The sequence below is a fragment of the Engystomops pustulosus genome, chromosome 2 (assembly GCF_040894005.1).
Source record: "Engystomops pustulosus chromosome 2, aEngPut4.maternal, whole genome shotgun sequence".
In the NCBI taxonomy this organism is placed as follows: Eukaryota; Metazoa; Chordata; class Amphibia; order Anura; family Leptodactylidae; genus Engystomops; species Engystomops pustulosus.
Window position 1 is genome coordinate 167,015,764 of NC_092412.1, and position 17,446 is coordinate 167,033,209.

The 17,446-nt window shown below is 36.0% G+C and overlaps 1 protein-coding gene across 4 annotated transcripts in view; it reads left to right on the forward strand.

Annotated features, from left to right (window-relative positions):
* Positions 1 to 16,845, forward strand: part of NAV1 (neuron navigator 1) — a 436,382-nt gene extending 419,537 nt beyond the window's left edge. For all 4 annotated transcript variants that reach the window (XM_072137230.1, XM_072137232.1, XM_072137231.1 and 1 more), the window contains one exon: positions 10,119 to 16,845. In XM_072137230.1, the coding sequence (XP_071993331.1) occupies positions 10,119 to 10,214 (96 nt within the window). In that variant the 3' untranslated portion in view covers positions 10,215 to 16,845. The remainder of the gene's footprint in view (positions 1 to 10,118) is intronic.
* The last annotated feature ends 601 nt before the right edge of the window (positions 16,846 to 17,446 follow it).

The window sequence follows — 17,446 nt, forward strand, 5'->3', positions numbered from 1 at the left end:
CACCAGGTTCCGGTGGGGGGTAGATTCCCCTACTTCTATGCGGAATGGGAAAATATGTCAAATAATAAGTGGGTGTTAGATGTCATTCATGAAGGTCTGAAGGTCCATTTCTTTGCCCCTCACTGCAGAGATTTAAGGTCATATCTGTATCGAATTCTGTATCGAATTCCTAACCCCAGCTGGTGTTAGAATCAGAAATCAATGTCCTGCTTCAGAAGTCAGTTCTAGTAAGAGTCCCATCTCAGGAGGAAGAGTTACAGTTCTATTCAACCCTATTTCAAGTTAAACCTGATGGATTGCTAAGGAATATCATTAACTTGAAACTCCTGAATAAATTGTGGTACACGGCTTTTCTTCCTCAAGTAGTATCTCAGTTCCACTGGTTCTAAGAAGTAGTATTGGCTTCTTTCTGTGCTAATCCCTCATGGTAAAGGGAAATAGAATTTCATAATCTGGATATTAGACAGACACTGTTAGAATACCTAGAATACGGCTGCAGTAGCACTAACTCTGGTGCTGCCTGGGGAGCTCATCTGGTGGGGCCATTTGATAACCACAAGATGGCAGTGCCCCCGGATCAATAGCACCAGTCCATTCACCTGTGAATCCATGTCCCTCCTCCAGAAGTCTCGGACAGTGGAGACTCTGGGGTGTAAGGTAAGTCAGCTTCTGCACTGCAGAGTTCCTCGGGAGAGGAGTTCCTTGGGTGAGTGAGGAGGGAGAGGATCACACTCTAGGGGTACGCTGGAGAAGTTTTAGTTTGCCATGGAGGCTGTAAAAGAGACAGCTGTTACTAAGCCAAGTTTATAATGCAGCCATACATGATGTCCCGCCCCTGGAAGTCTCCATGCATTTTTTTTTGTATATTTTCCAAAAATACTTCAGGATAATCTCCTGACACTAAAAGTAAAATCCTGTTATATGAATTCATACTTAATGCAGCATACAGAACATAAAAGATTGCTGAGTATATCCCTTAAATATTGCATACAACAAACAAAACAAATACTTGCCTACCATATCTTAGTGAAGGCATAAAACATTGACCAATACCATTGTACTGCTATAAACCACAACTTAGTTTGAATGGAACCTCACACATTGAACATATATTCCAATCTGCAAGTGACTTGTTAACTCCTTCATGACCTAATTGCGCATACCACTTGCAGATAGCGGGAGAAATCCACTATTTACCTCTTAGCACTTTGTGTCCGATATATCGGACGCAGAGCTGATGCCGCTTCAGCTCGAGATCGGAGGCGGGCCGGCATCATAAAACATGGAGTATCAGCTGTTAGTTACCACCCGCAGTTAAATGTTACTACATGTCTAGCAACAAAAAAAGCCATCAACCAGCAGTGTAGACAAAAAAAAAAAAAAGTGTTATGCAAAACGTCGATGCAGAAACAATAGATTTTTCCCAAAATTAAGTTTTATTGTGAGAAATTTAGGAAAAAATATCTTTGTTTGGCCAAAAAAATATAGTAAAAATTCAATTACATAATTGATTCTTTTCTACTCCTTCCCACCTATGAAAAAATAATTTTCAACAATAGGGGATACCAACCCCCAAATGGTATCACTGGAAAATACATCTCAGCCCACAAAAACAATTACCTACACATGGCCCCATTAATAGAAAAACTAAAATTTTATAGCCTACAAAAGGGCGCCAATGAGGAAAGTACAATCCAGTTAGTTATATAGGACAAAACTGGCATCTGCAGGACACTCCTTCCATTCAGAGGGTCGCAGTGCGCCCATGGAACAAGTAAAGTCCACATGTGGGTCTCTCCGTACTCGGAGGAAATTGCATGTCAAATTTTTTTTTTTTTTGTAGCACATTTTATTTGGTTTTAAATACATAGTCATCACATATTATATCATCGGTATGGTATAAATGGATGTACATTTCTCAAATGCAAGAAAATAACAAGGAAAAGAAACAAAATCCAACATTCCAGCTGCTATGAATCACTGTGTCGCATGTAAGTAGACATCTAGTCTTCAGAAGATCGTGCCCTAGGGGGAGACTACCTTATTAATCATGTTTGGACCCGCTACTTGATTTCCTGGGGGGAGGGTATGCCTTCATACCGCGGTTTCTTCTTCATGTTAGATTATACCTGTAGCGCTCCCAGGGAGCCTGCAAGACAAATTTTAAGATGTATTTTCTCTATTTACCTTTTTAGAAATGTGTAAGAAAAAATTAATATATTGCTGACAAAATCGAAACATTTGAAATCTCATCTCCGTTTATGTTTAATTATTATGAAGATCTCAAGGGGTTAACAATCTTCCTAAAAGCTGTTTCTGATAGTTTGATGAGTGAATATTTAAAAATGGGTTGCTATATAGGGGGTTCCCAATATTATATACTTAAAATTTCATTAAATCAATGACGATCCCAAAAAAAGTCAATTCTGCAACTCCTTCAAAATACGGAAAAAAACGATGTTCAATTTGTAAGCCGTGTAAAATCAAAATAAATGATCAAGAGATCAAAATAAATTATCCAGACATTTCAAAGATTAATAAAATGTAAAGCTGAAATATGTGATTCAGCAATTGCTATTCAGTAATTTAGGTGGTGAAACTATCTGCCTTAAAACAAGAGGATTTAAAATTTTGAAAATGGCAAATTTTTCAACAAAATAAACGCAAAACTTGTTAGCCAAAATGTACCACTAAAATGAAGTGCAACATGTGAGGGAAAAAAACAATCTTCGCTTTGATCAGTAAGTGTTCAAAAACTATAACCATATAAAATGACGTATGTCAAATCACAAAAAATGTGGCTGAGCCTCAACACAATAGTCACGTAGTGTGGACAATAGTCTACAATGCAAGGCTCTCAACCCCTGCTATTGCAACATACTTCATTAACACACAGACCATGAGTATCCTTAACCCCTTAGTGACCACCCATACGGATTTCTCCGTCTATCACTAAAGGGCCTTAGGCTAGGCCGAAGGGTTTCTCCTTTGGCCTAACCTAAGGCCATTCTGAAACGGCTGTTAACTCCTCTTTGTGGTCAATGCTGTGACTGTGGGATCGACATACCTGTAAAGGGAGGGGGCGACGCCCAGTGGGGACCTAATGAAGGTCCCCGGATCTGTCATCCGCATCTTCCTGCCTGGTCCAGCCTGTGGCAAATGCATAGGCTGACAATTCTAATACTTTGCAATACATGGTTATTGCAGTTCATTAGTATGAACTAGTGATCACATGATCACTAGTTCATATACTGGTAATGTGAAAATAAAAACAGTAAAAAATAAAGAAATTAAAAATAAAAAATTATAGAAATGTCCCAAAAGCCCCTAACACATATAAAACAAATAATTAAAAAAAAGGTGGAAAAAAGTAAAAAAAAAAAAACACAACATATTAGGTATCACCGCGTCTCAAAATGTCCAATCTATAAAGATATAAAACAGTTATTCCTGGCAGTGAACTCCTTAACAGAAAAATGTGCTCAAATGCCCAAAACGCCACTTTTTTGCTGTTTTGCAATATATACAAAAATTAAAAAGTGATCTAAAGGTGGCACAGTCACCAAAAGCTCGTCCCGGAAAAAAAATTACACCTTAGCCAACTCCTTACTCCTAAGTATGAAAAAGTTATTGGAGTCAGGATATGGTAAAGGTAATAATTTTTAGGGGGTACATAAGTTTTTAATTTAAAATCTATTAACACCTAATGAAACCTTTATAAATTTGGTATCCCTGTGATCATACCGAACCAAAGAATATATTAGAGATGCCACATGGAATGTACAGGGAAAGACATAAAAACAGAGCCCACAAGAAAATGGCGCAAATGCGGTTGCTTGTCAATTTTACCGCATTTTGAATTTCCACAAAACAAGCCCTCATACAGCTCGGAAAAATAAAAAAAGTTATGGATTTTTGAAAGTGGGGAGCAATAAACAGAAAGTAAAATGGAAAAATCCCATTAGAGGGGTTAAAATGCCCCCGATACCACATGATAAAAAGTTTACAAATTCTCTGTGATAAAGGTTTGTGGTACCTGAGGCTATGTTCACACATATTTTGGTAACATTGTCCAACATGTTAACTAAACGTAAAGTAAATGCAATCTAACCACAAGGTGCGATCGCATACAGAACCTTTGGATTTTGTTTCAAAACGCAAACAAAATGCCAGGTGTGAATGTGGCCCCAGGGGTTCTACAAACACGTCATGGCACCTGAAAACTATCCTGCCCTACAATATCTCCATGGCGCTTCTTCACTCCCACACCCATATGGGCTAAATGAATGTATTAATGATAAATATTAGTGAAATCCAAATCAAACCTTCATTTTATTTGAATTTCTGTAGCATACATAAAGGGTTAACAAGCTTTCTACCTGCTGTTTTGAATAGTTTGAGGGGGGAAGTTATTAGAAAAGGGTGACATGTGTGGGGTTTCTATTAACAGAACTTCCAAAACCGCTATAGAAATGAAATGGTCCCTAAAATATTTTATTCTAAAAAGTTTTAGAAAATTTGAGAGAATGCTGTTCGATTTGTGATCTTTCTAGCTTCGTAATAAAACTAAAGGACACTTCTAAAATGACGCCAACACAAAGTTGAAATATGGTAAATGCTAGTTTGTAACTAATTTGGGTAGTAAGACTATCAGTTTGATAACCAGAACATTTTGAAGTTTGAAATTAGCAATTTTTTTCAAAATGTTTACCAAATTCACCTTTTTTCATAAATAAATGTTAAATATATCAAAACAAAATTTCCCACCATTTTAAAGTACAAAATGTCATGGAAAAACAAACTCAAAAACACTTTGGTAAGTTAAAGCCTTCTAAAGTTACAGCATTTTTCGGACTATAAGGCGCATCGGATTATAAGGCGCACCTGATTATGAGGATGAATGACCAGCAGGTGGCAGACATGTGCACAGTTCAAGGCAGCTATTGTCTGTAAGTACGGTTCATGTATAAGGCACACTGGACTGTAAGGCGCACCTTTGATTTCTGAGACAATCAAAGGATATTTTGTGCGCCTTATAGTCCGAAAAATACGGTATAACCAGATAAAGTGACACATGATGGTTTAGAAAAATTGGCCTTGGTCATGAAGGCGCAAATGAGCTTGGTCATGAAGGGGTTAATCTCCGTTTTCATATATAAATTAATTCAAGGAAATGAAAGGCATAAGTACATCACCATTCCTCGGCTGAACATGCCATAGTCCATGTATAAGTCCAAGCTACATATCCAAGGCTTCCACTGAGACATCGAACGTCTGGTCTGTCCTGTGACTTTTCGGAGGAGTTTCCTCCTCCTTCAGACATGCGGGGTGCCGATCAGAGTAATCTTTAAATACCTTACAAGTATCCTATCTACTTATTTTTTAATTAAATAAAGTAATATCTCTTCTCCTAATCAAAACTAATCTAACACTCCTAAAAACTTATAGAAAAATTACAAAAACATGTTAAAATTATACAGCTCATTAAGTGCTCAAGGGTATACGAGGGCGGTTCAATACGTACCGGGTTAGAAATGAAGACCAGCGAATTACCGAATGATACTGTTCTTTTTCCATCTTCGTGAAAATCACAAAACACGTCTTACTCAAATGGCTGCCAAATCCAAACTTCCCTATCAATCAGTCTGCAATTTGTTTTGCCGTAGTTTGATAGATGGCAGCACACGATGATAACACCATCTTCCTTCAGGAACTCCCTCTGTCGTCAAACACGGGTACTTATTGAACCACCCTCGTAATGTGTATAGTTTAGTAATCCAATATACTTCGCATTGGAGTAATTTCTTTTTTAGAATCTACTCATTCTCCTGTATTACACATTCTAATATTAGCCAACGCAAATCTCTAACATTGTTTATACTCCTGCAAATGTTTAGCCACGCATGTCTCTTGTTTAACCCTTTCACTACCTAGTTTCAGTTCTTCATTTTTAGTAAGATATTGCCGATTTGTGTTCATTAAGCCTAACTTTTCTGGCTCTAGAAGTTTGTCCAACATATGCCAACCCACAAGGGCATTTTAACATACAAATCAAAGATTGCATGTTACACATAAAAAATAATTTAATGTTGATGTTAGTCCCCATGCTTGGGTGATCAAAGGAGTCACCTCTAATAATTCCTGCACAATTTTGGCAGTACAGACAGGCAAATGTGCCATTCCGTGTTGCTGCCAAAAAAGTTGGCCGTGATTTCTTTTGTTCTTGAATATCAGATCATTAATTAATTAACGATTAAATGATCCTTTTTTTACATAAATTTAGCTGGATTTTTAAAAAGTACGCAATACTTAGGATCATGGGACAGTATGAACCAACTTTTAATAATAGTTTTTTTGCTAAGATGGGCACGTTTGTCGTATTGAGATACAAATTATATCTGTTCATTAGATTTTTTTTTACATTTGGAAGATCTTATTTCTTCTCTAGACTGTGTAGCAACCTCTAAACCTACATTTGGATTTTATACTTCTCATCATTACTACAGATTCTTCAAGTTTATACAAACTGTCCTCTACGAATTCCTTTAAAGGTTTGGGAAGCATGATAGCCATCGTAGTTTCACAAATTATTCCGATATAGTGTAGTAATAAATTGGTCCCTATTCTAGGATTGTTTAACTTCAACATCTAAATAGTGTAGAACCTGAGTATGCTTCTCTAATGTAAAATTAATTAGTTGACAATTGTTTGAATATGAAATTCATCCAAGCTCTGTTCAGAACCTTTCCATAACAGACATACGTCGTCCACATACCTGGTCCACAATGAAATAAATTCGGACCACTGACTATCGTCAAAAAAGCCATAAAAATATCGGCGTAACTTCGGGCTATGGGGGCTCATGGGCTTGTTTTCAGCTTAATAAGTTAAAAAAATTCATAGTGACTGTATTTAACATTCCATGCCATGTACTGGGAAACAGGAAAAAAAAAAATTCTGAATGCAGTGGAAATGTAAAAACGCAATTGTGCCATTTTCTTGTGGGCTTGGATTTTACAGCTTTCATTGAGCGCCCCAAATGACATGTCTTCTTCATTCTTTGGGTCAGTACGATCACGGAGATACCATATTTGTATAGGTTTTATAATGTTTTCATACATTTACAAAAATGAAAACCTTTTTTAATTCTTCATTTTGCCATCTTCTGGCACTAATACGTTTTTCATACTTTGGTGTACGGAGCTGTTTGTGGTATCATTTTTTGCGACTTTTGATGAAATTTTTACTATTATCATTTTGAGGTCTGTACAACCTTTTGATCACTAATTGAATTTCTTATATTTTGCAAAATGGCATAAAAGTTACATTTTCGAATTTGACTGCTATTTTCCATTACAGGGTTTAACACCGGGAAAAAACTACTATATATTGATAGACTTTGGGAAGTGGCAATACATAACATGTTTATGATTTTTACTGCTTATTTATATTTATATCAGTTCTTGGGAAAGGGGTGATTTGACTTTGTATTTTTTTTTTTTTATTACATTTTTTAACAATTTTTTAGACCTCTTAGGGTACTTTTATCCTAGGTTATCAGATTGATTCTACCATATACTGCCATTAGGCACATCGCACATTGTAATGGATAGCCTAAAAAAAGACAGCCTCGGATCTTTGTGTGACCTGAGGCTGTCATGGCAACGGATCGCCACTCCCCAATGCCGATCCAAGCCAAGATGCCGGCAGCGATCAAAAGAGTTAACACCGGCGACTGGTGCTACCGACATGTGTTTTCTCCATTGTGTAGCAAGCACCCGGTGAGTATGAAGAGGTCTCAGCCCGTGATCCTGCTGTGTACTCCCCCCTCCGCTACAAGACGTTCTCTACAGGATGTTCGGGAGTCAAGCTATAAATTGGCTATGTTCTGAAGGGGTTAATGTTACTTTTTTATATATAAATGTTTACTTTTTTATATATAAATGTAAAACATTTCAACCAAAATATACCACTAAAATGAAGCTGTAACTTTTTTTTTGTGCAATTCCGTAAAAATGTAGGCTGCGTTTTTTTCATCACACGTAGGGATAGTTAATAATAAAAAAATTATTAAAGGAACCTTTTTCCCATTTTTAGTTTTTTGGGGGGTTAACGTTAGACAAACTGTAGAAAATAATTTTTCTTTGTAAATTAAATCCATTAAATGAATTCCCTAGTGATTGATTGTCATTTTGATATATAATATTATGTATAATATATGTTTGTGTATTTATATACAGTCTGGGGCAAAGGTTGTATATAAGCTGAAATGCCCATGTTGCATGGCTTATGTTGGAATGAACACAGGAGTAAGATTGGGAATTTTTTAAAAGAAGACTGTGTCGGTCAATGCAATGACTAACACAGTAAATCTTGTCTAGAAGTACATCTAAATTATTTGCGAAAGATGAGAAGAGTAATAAAAAATTAGGTTAGCTTAGGCACAACATTTTGCGGGTTGTAGACACCAGGAGCTAATAATAGTGTAAAGTTAAAGAAGCAACTTCTCCAGAGAGAGGTACCGTATATACTCGAGTAAAAGGCGACCCAAGTATAAGCCAAGACCCCAAACCAAAACTGAGAAAACCTATTGATTCCAGTATCAGCCGAGGGTGGGAAATGCATTGGTCACAGACCCCCCCTCCCAGTATATAGTCAGCAAGCCCCCAGTAGTATACAGCCAGCCCAGCCTGCACCATGTAGTATACAGCCTGCCCCCTGTAGTATACAGCCAGCCCAGCACGCCCCCAGTAGTATACAGCCAGCCCAGCACTAAAAAAAAAAAAAAAAAAAAAAACTTATATACTCACCCTCTGGCTTCCGCGCCTGTCTTCTTTCTTTGGTAACATCCTGCAGGGCGCGGCCATGTTTGCTCCCAGCCGGCGCATAGTATGACGTCAGCAGCGGCCGCCGGATGGAGAGTATAATTTTTTTTTAAGTGCTGTATTGCTGTATTGACTAGTGTATAAGCCAAGGTGAGGATATTCAGCACATTTTTTGCTTAAGCTTATACACAAGTATATACAGTAATTGGATTTTAACTTTAGATGTTATAGTCCCAAAAGGGATGAATTAAAACTGTAATTTAAATGTATTTTTACAACATTTTCAATATGACTATTGCTTAGCAGCATTTAAAGGGAACCGGTCACCAGGACCTCATTTTCAAAATACAACACGTGACTTGTACTGCAGGCTGCCTCCATCCCTGTGCTCCTGTGCAGCTCATCCCTCCTCCACTGATGTCAGCTGACCAGGCTGACCTCTGAGGGACCAGGAGGGAGGAGCTGTACAGGAGCACAAAAGTGGGGGACAAGATCTGAGGAGTGAGTAACACAGACAAGTCACATGTTTGTTTTTGAATTGCGTCCATCATCCAAATGTGATGATGTTATTAAGGGAAGGGAGGAAGTTTAATTTATGTAAAAACTGTTATATAGTTTGACTTCCATATATATAATAAAAGTGTAAGAAGCCTTTTTAACTATGTTGTACTGTTTACGTGAACTTTACGTGAACTTTAGGCACAATGTGCTTACCTGCACATGTCTGATGAAGGAGGAAGACTCTGCTAGGCCAGCTATGGTCTTTGCACATTAAACTTGTTTATGGACTATTTTGTGTTCCAGCTTGAATATGTTTTGTACTTTTGTATTTGCTATTTGTATTACTGAACTGTGATAATACAAAGTAAAAGAAACTGATTAATGTAATTGGATTTCCATTGCACAGTGTAGGGAAATGGTTTGGATAGGTGATAGACTGTCGACATTGGTCAAAAAAGAAACTAAAATCCTCCATATTTACCTTTTCTTTTATCCCTATTGTTTAGCAAATTGTTTCGCTTTTATGCCTTGAAATCGTATTTGCATATTCATTTCTCAGAGCCCCCAAAGGAGCAGGCATAGCCCTTGACGCTCTGTATGACTACCAGGGACAGTTTAGTGCAAGTGTGTGTATATATAAATATATACACATTTTTTCAGTTGTTAAACCTGCATCTTATAGTTAACAAGCCAGTCATAAATCAATTTATCCAATGAGTTAGCTTAAAAATCACAAGTACAGTTGCTTATTCACTTTGCGAGTTAACAGGTTGACTTTTTTTTGTCTTGCAGATGGCAATGCTCCTAAAACTACAAGAAGCAGCTAACTTTATTGAATCACCTGATCGTGAGACAATGTGTGACAGTGATCTTTCTTCCACCATCTGAAGATTGTATTATGAAAAGTGTCTAAAATCGCAATTGAAAATATTGCCTCTATATTAAAAAAAAAAAACCCTGGTTGCAAAATAGAAAGGGATTGCATTAGTTGGATACACTCTTGCTGTTAAATCTTTTATTACTTCTTTCATCTCTGTTGCATAAAAATTTTGTCATCCTAAAACCAAATGTTTTGACAAATTGATGCTTTTTTAAAATGTATATGGTTTTTATTATGTCCAATTAACAAATCAAGTTTTAGGAGAAAGTTTTTTTTAGCATTTTTTTTCTATTTAGTTAACTTTACCAGGTTTGATTATTAATCAGACAGTTATTAGTGTAACTATACTTTGACAGACTCCTCAATTTATCATATTTTGGATTAGCACCCATCTAAAATAATGCAATTTGTTATTTACACAGTTCAATTTTGATTCAGTGTTTGAATTACTTTACAATATCATTGAGTAGGAAAAAAATGAAAGTATCAAAACGCATAAAAGCTATACCAAACTGCAGTGTGTACCTAATTTAAATATTATAATTACCATGAATATTCTTCATTCCATTCTATGCTACTGTCATATGGGCCCTCTTCCACTACATTTTCACCAAAGCATTAAATATATCTGAGACGTATGTACCAACATATGTTATTTAGTGGAAAATTTTTAATCACATGTATAGTTCTTTTTTTCTGTAAGATAGTACTTGTGGAACTAATTATAACCAAGCAACATACTCTAAAGAGCCTTTTAAAACTAACTACAACATGGCAGTTCCCTTGAAACTGCAGCAAAACATTACAATTCAAGAAAAACTCTGTAATATGCAAATGTATTATTTTATTATTTTTTACCTGGTATCTACTGTTATTCTACATCTTTTGCTGAACTTTAGTTGACAAGCCTCACCCAAGTGAATTCAAGTAAATGATCAATATATTGATGAATTACACCCTAAATATTATGTGAACTTAGTATCATGAACATTTAATTATGTTTACACTATATTATTGTACTGGATCTTTCATTTACAGATAGTTTTATTTTAATATGGAGTAAAGCCATTGTGATCACACACTGAAATCAAGTTTTGGTCAATGCAGATTAAATTTAACAATGCAGTAACTGCAAATTTCAGTAAAACACGGTATATCCTTATTCTTAGAGCATTGTAGATTACACGACTGTGCAGAGACCTACAAGACAGTTGACTTGTATTGCCTCTTGATCAAAAAAAAAAAAAAAAGTTTGAAAACAAACAATTAAGTCATGTCATAACAAGAAAGAACAAGAATAACTCTTTGCCTTGCAAGGTCAGTAGAGCAAATCAAAACTACCATATAATTTGTGCGCAAGAAGTGTGTTTTTGTTGCTTAAGACAAAAGTCAGTAAAAGTCTTGTTAATAAATCTGGATTCATCTAAACCTGTAATTACTTCAAATCTCATCTTAAGCCACTGCTATGATAATAGATACCAAAGAATGGACCCAAAGATGATGGAATACAATTTCCTAGATGGATGCCAAAAGGAATAAAAGGACTTACCGCAAACCAAAGAGTTGAGGCTGTATAGCTCAAAAATGATTACATTTAATGATGCGATTGAAGTTAAAAAGCATATAAAAAGTAGATAATAAAATGATAAAACAGGACGGTTTGCATTCTTTTGTTCCTTTTGGCATCCATCGAGGAAATTGTATTCCACTATCTTTGGGTCCATTCTTTGGTATTTTTTCACACCAGGAAATATTTCACCGGCAAGGACGAGGCAGCATCCCATACGCGATCCAACAGTGTTGTGCCTGCCCGCACAACTATGGAAGGTGAGCAGAATATTTACATAATATGCAATTATTTTAAAAACCACATTTATTTGCACTAGGAAGCGCCTGTGTCTTTTGTCTGTTTTGCTCCAATGATAATAGATAAATTGTAATTTATATTGTGTATCTTTTGCCCTCTCATATAAACTGGAAGTAATAATATTGAAAACTATAAGGGGAACACTTCTTATGTATTTATTTGTATGAAATCATATGAAAAAAATACAGCATTTCACAAATATAATACCAACCTGTCTCTATAAGCCCTAGTATTTACTTCTTTGGTTTTTGGTTTCTCCTTATGAATAGTTTCTTTTGTTTGCACACTTGCAGACAAGCAGCAGTGGGCAGTGACTTACTCTGCTAGCTACAGACAAGATAAGCAGAACTGACTGTTTTATTGATTAGGTGAGGTACAGAGCTCAGTGTGTCGTTGTGTTTTATATCCATCTCCTGACTCTCTTTTTGTATGTGTTAGGTACTAGTAGATACACTCCACCCCGACAAGCACATTATAAGCACACGGTATTTCATAGCACAGAGGAATCATGAAGTGTCTGCTCAGAGAGTCTGTGCCCACACTCTGGAATTTACAATCACCATCATTGAGTTAAAGAAGCTAAGACAGCAATAAAACTGAGTTGAATAGTAAAGCAAGGGGGTTAAAAATAATCTTTATTGTATAAATCACTAGGAGATTAAAATTTGAAAACTTTCTTTCATGGGTAAACCCCTTTAAGTTAATAGGACTACCTTTCAAGTTTAATAATTGTTTTTTTTTTTTCTGGCTGTATATATTTTATGAGCTACTGTTGAGATGAGATGAGAAACTGTTGTTAGAGGTAGTTTTAGGGGCATTGTGTGCTGTTTAAATTAAAGAGGACATTCACGTTAATTTACTATACATATACATTTGTACCTGTGTGAAGATAATTTCCCATAAATGTAGCCCTATTGTCCCTTAGAAACTAGATAGCTGTCCTTTGATGTGACTACCCCTACACCCTGGCAGCGTTGGCAAGACATGTGCTGTTAAATCCTGCCCAGCCACCTGGATTCAGTGTCCTTTAACCCCTTCCCGCCGCAGCCCTTTTTCGTATTTGCGTTTTCATTTTTCACTCCCCACCTTCAAAATCTATAACTTTTTTATTTTTCCATGTACAGAGATGTGTGATGGCTAGTTTTCTGGTTGTATTTAGTATTCCATGCCGTGTACAGGGAAGCGGGAAAAAAATTCCAAATGCAGTGAAATTGGTGAAAAGAAGCATTAACACAGTTTTCTTGTGGGCTTGGATTTTACGGATTTCAATGTATGCCCTAAATGACATGTCTACTTTATTCTTTGGGACAGTACGATTACGAGGATACCAAATTTGTATAGGTTTTATAATGTTTTCATACATTACAAAAATTAAAACCTCTGGTACAAAAAAAAAAATAATTTTTTTTTGCCATTTTCTGGCGCTAATAATTTTGGTGTACAGAGCTGTGGGTGGTGTAATTTTTTGCTTCTTTTGATTACTTTTTCAATGCTACAATTTTTAGGACTGTACAACCTTTTGATCACTTTTTATTGAATTTTTTTAAATATTGTTTTAAAATGGTAAAAAGTGCCAATTTCGACTTTGGGCGCTATTTTCCGTTACGGGTTAAACACAGTGAAAAACCTTTATTGTATTTTGATAGATCAGGCATTTTCGGACGCAGTGATACCTAATGTGTTTATAATTTTTGCTGTTTATTTATTTATATTTATATCAGTTCTAGGGGGGTGATTTTAATTTTTAGGTTTTTTTATTATAACTTTTTTTATTTTCATTTTCACTATTTTTCAGACGCCCTAGGGTACTTTATCCCTAGGTTGTCTGACCAATCCTATCCTATACTGCCATATATGGGGATTTTCCTCCTCATTTATTACTATGTGCTTATCACACATTGTAATGACAGGCTTAAAACTAGGCTGCCTTGGGTCTTCGGAAAAGACCCGAGGCTGTCATGGCGACCAATCGACGCTCACCGATGAGATCACAGGGAGCGACGATCCTCTGCATTTTTTAGAGCCGCCGGCAAAGCTTTGCTGGCACCGATCGCAGGTGTTACCGATAAGCCTTTACTGCAATATGCAGAAAAGACTTACCAGCTATAGAGATGGCTCAGCCCGTGTGTGTGACGTACTATTACGTCACATGTCGCTAGGGTTTAAAGCAGGACAGCTGTGGGACATGCAGCGTCTTCTGGTCATTTCATGTGCAAAGACTATTTGTTTCTGGTTTGCATTCCCTGCAGCAGTGTTTGTATTCGAGGACAACAATCTTGTTTCTAAGCTGCAACCATTTATTTAATGACATCCAATTGAAGAAATGGATGTATACGGTAGATGAAGTCAATTAAACGTCAATGCCCAGATGAGAATACCCCTAATAATCCATTGTTAGTGCAGAATTTCAATTACTTTTCATTTTCTTAATAACACCTGAGTGTACATTCTCCATTTCTGTGTTATGTGGTCTTGTAAAAGCAAGCAACTGAAGGGGCTTAGTGTCTTCATAACAAACAGGTTTTCTATTTTGTGATATGGTAAAAAATCTATTATAATGAAGGGTATTTAAAACACATCTTTTATTATACGTAAATTAAAAACACACCAAGTACAAACCATTTGAGATCATATAGTATTATGTTTATGTGGGTGATCTACTGAACCAATCTATCAGTAAATGTACACCTGCAAAAAGGTTAGATCCAGCAATAACCAAGATAAGGAGGTATGCTCGATGGCATGGAGAGTGTATAGGGAGATCACATTAGTAAGTCCTGATTCAGATGTCAGCTGGTACACCTTATCATCCACTCACCCTGACAACCCAAAGTTTGCTCCTGTCCATACAAGGACGGTCCCAGGCTATCCCTAGTGAGGGGATGCCTTGGTATGCCCCATAAAAATGAACATGTTCCCGACACATTTTTGGGACCATGGATAATGGACCTTTCATCAGGGGAAATAGTCATATTTATCGTTCATTAGCCATGAAAGACTCTGCATGTCCTGGACATTTGCCCATAGTAGGAACGGACACAGTGGTTATCTCTCTCCAGCAGCTGCAGCTAGTTCACTAGATCACCCACATGAACATTATCTTATATGCTCTTAAATGGTTTGTACTTAGTGCATTTTTAATTTACATATATCAATATAGAAAGAAAAGGAGATGTGTATTTATGACAAACAATAAACTTTACTGGTATCAACATTAAAACATAATTAAAAACCCAAAATGGGTGTACATCACATGACCTCCCCAGGGTACGGCACTAAATGTACGGCAGAAAAATTGCCAAAGCTGATGTTATAAATGAGTAGAAAGTGATCAGAGTAGTCTTAAATAATCTGTTCCTCCCCGGTCCGAAGTCTAATTTACATATATTAAAAGTTATGTTTTGAATACCCTTCACTATTATATTTGTAACATTTAGGTTGATGGAGAACTGTGTCCATTGCCGATGTTTATTGTGGTGTTGACTACGCACTAATTGTCATTTTTCTGTGATATGGTAATGATGCAGAGCTCAGAGATATATAGAGTTATGCACAAGCACACTGTGTCGCCAGTCGATGGAGGACTATTCTGAATATTTAGGTCACTTGTAATGGAAACCATTATATTCATTCGGGCAATGTATTTATTAGAAGCTGCCCTAAAAGATATTCCAGGGGTGAGCTGGAGAAGAATGTTGGGGCTGTGCAAAGTCATATGCCATTGGTGCCAAAATCTACTTGTCAGTTTTAATAAAGAATGTGCTTATGTTTTACCTTTCTTCCATAATTCAGTCTGTCAGAATTGGAGTATAAGAATCAATGGTGCTGTAGAGCCATTTGCACATGTAATGCATATTGGAGATGCATATTAACAATAATATAAAATTGGTAATGAATACCTGTCTACATACAGCTGTGCTTTGTCTATTTTAATGCTTTGTATGATTTTTCTCATGCAGTATTCTATAATCATGTATTTTATTTATCAACCTTCATTTAAATACAAACACAAATACATATACACCCACAATTTGCAATAAATCCTACAGAAATTCTGTTGATAGCTACATTTGTATTTTCCTAGTACATTGACACTGGACATAAACTAAAGTTAAAAACATTTCAGAGCAACTAATGTTTTTATAATTGTAAAGTTTTTTTTTTCAGAATCAATTTCTTTTTTTTTCTTGTTACAAAAGACCACTGGTGCTAGTAAGGAATTAATTTAAAGTTCCCCTTCCAGAAGACCTTTTGTTGCTTTTTCTGGCAAACCAAGATTTACTATGGTGCTTAAAAAAACATTAAGAGCATATTTACACTGGGCAGTAAATGTAATATTTAAAATAAAAACATACAGTACTTGTAAATACATGCATTTTTGCCTCAGTGTTTCTTGCCATTCCATTACTGCCCTGTGTGAATATATACTAGAACATCTGTGGCCTTAATTTAGGTGGTACCTTTGAAACATTCCCCCTACAATTTGTAAAAAATCCTCTATTTGCTTTTACTTTATTCCAGGTCCTTTAGAACAGAATACTGTGGACAGTAACCTTCTGGTAAAATGTAGCATGTTGTTTTTTGATGTAATTATAAAGTTGTACCATTCTGAAACATATATTCAACAATAATTTTATTTCATTTTTTTGTGAATGTTCTCAGTAAAAATGTTTTTTTGTTAATGTTATAAACTAAAATATAAGTGCATATAATGAGATCGAAGGGATCGAAAGTTGAAAAATGTGGAAGACAATAAACTCGTTCATACCACACTTTTTTCCCTTTCATGTACGCTTGAGTCCTATATGTTTTTTTAATGTCTTTTTCTAAATATTATAAAGTATGCAAAAAGGCCCCCCCAAAAAAAATTTTTTATTACCATGATGAAGTTTCTGTGGAGCCGTGGATGACTTGACCCACCGGCAGTAGGTCTTTGGACTTCCTGTTATTTCATGTGACCCACAACTTTTGCCAGCTGCACAGAAACTGTATTACAGTTATTATAATATGGGTGACCCTATTAAGGTTTAATACTAACCCAGGTAAAGTTTTTTTTTATTAGTAGCCAACCCCTTTAAGTGTTTTGCCCACATTTTTTTTATAAACAATAAAAACAGCCAATAGCTAATACGCTGTTAATTCTCAATTTCCTCAGTTGGCTTTCATTTCTCTTACAATGAAGATTTGCTGCTTATGTTTGTGAAATAAATTAAAGAACAGCGACTACTGAAGCATCCACACTGAAGAGTTGACTGCAGAGTAAATCTTTTTTACATTTCCTGCTTTTATTATTCATCTTTTTAAAAATCCTGAAACGTGCAAAAAAATACAAATATGAATTTCGGAAAGTTATGAAGCTCTGTACTCCACCTA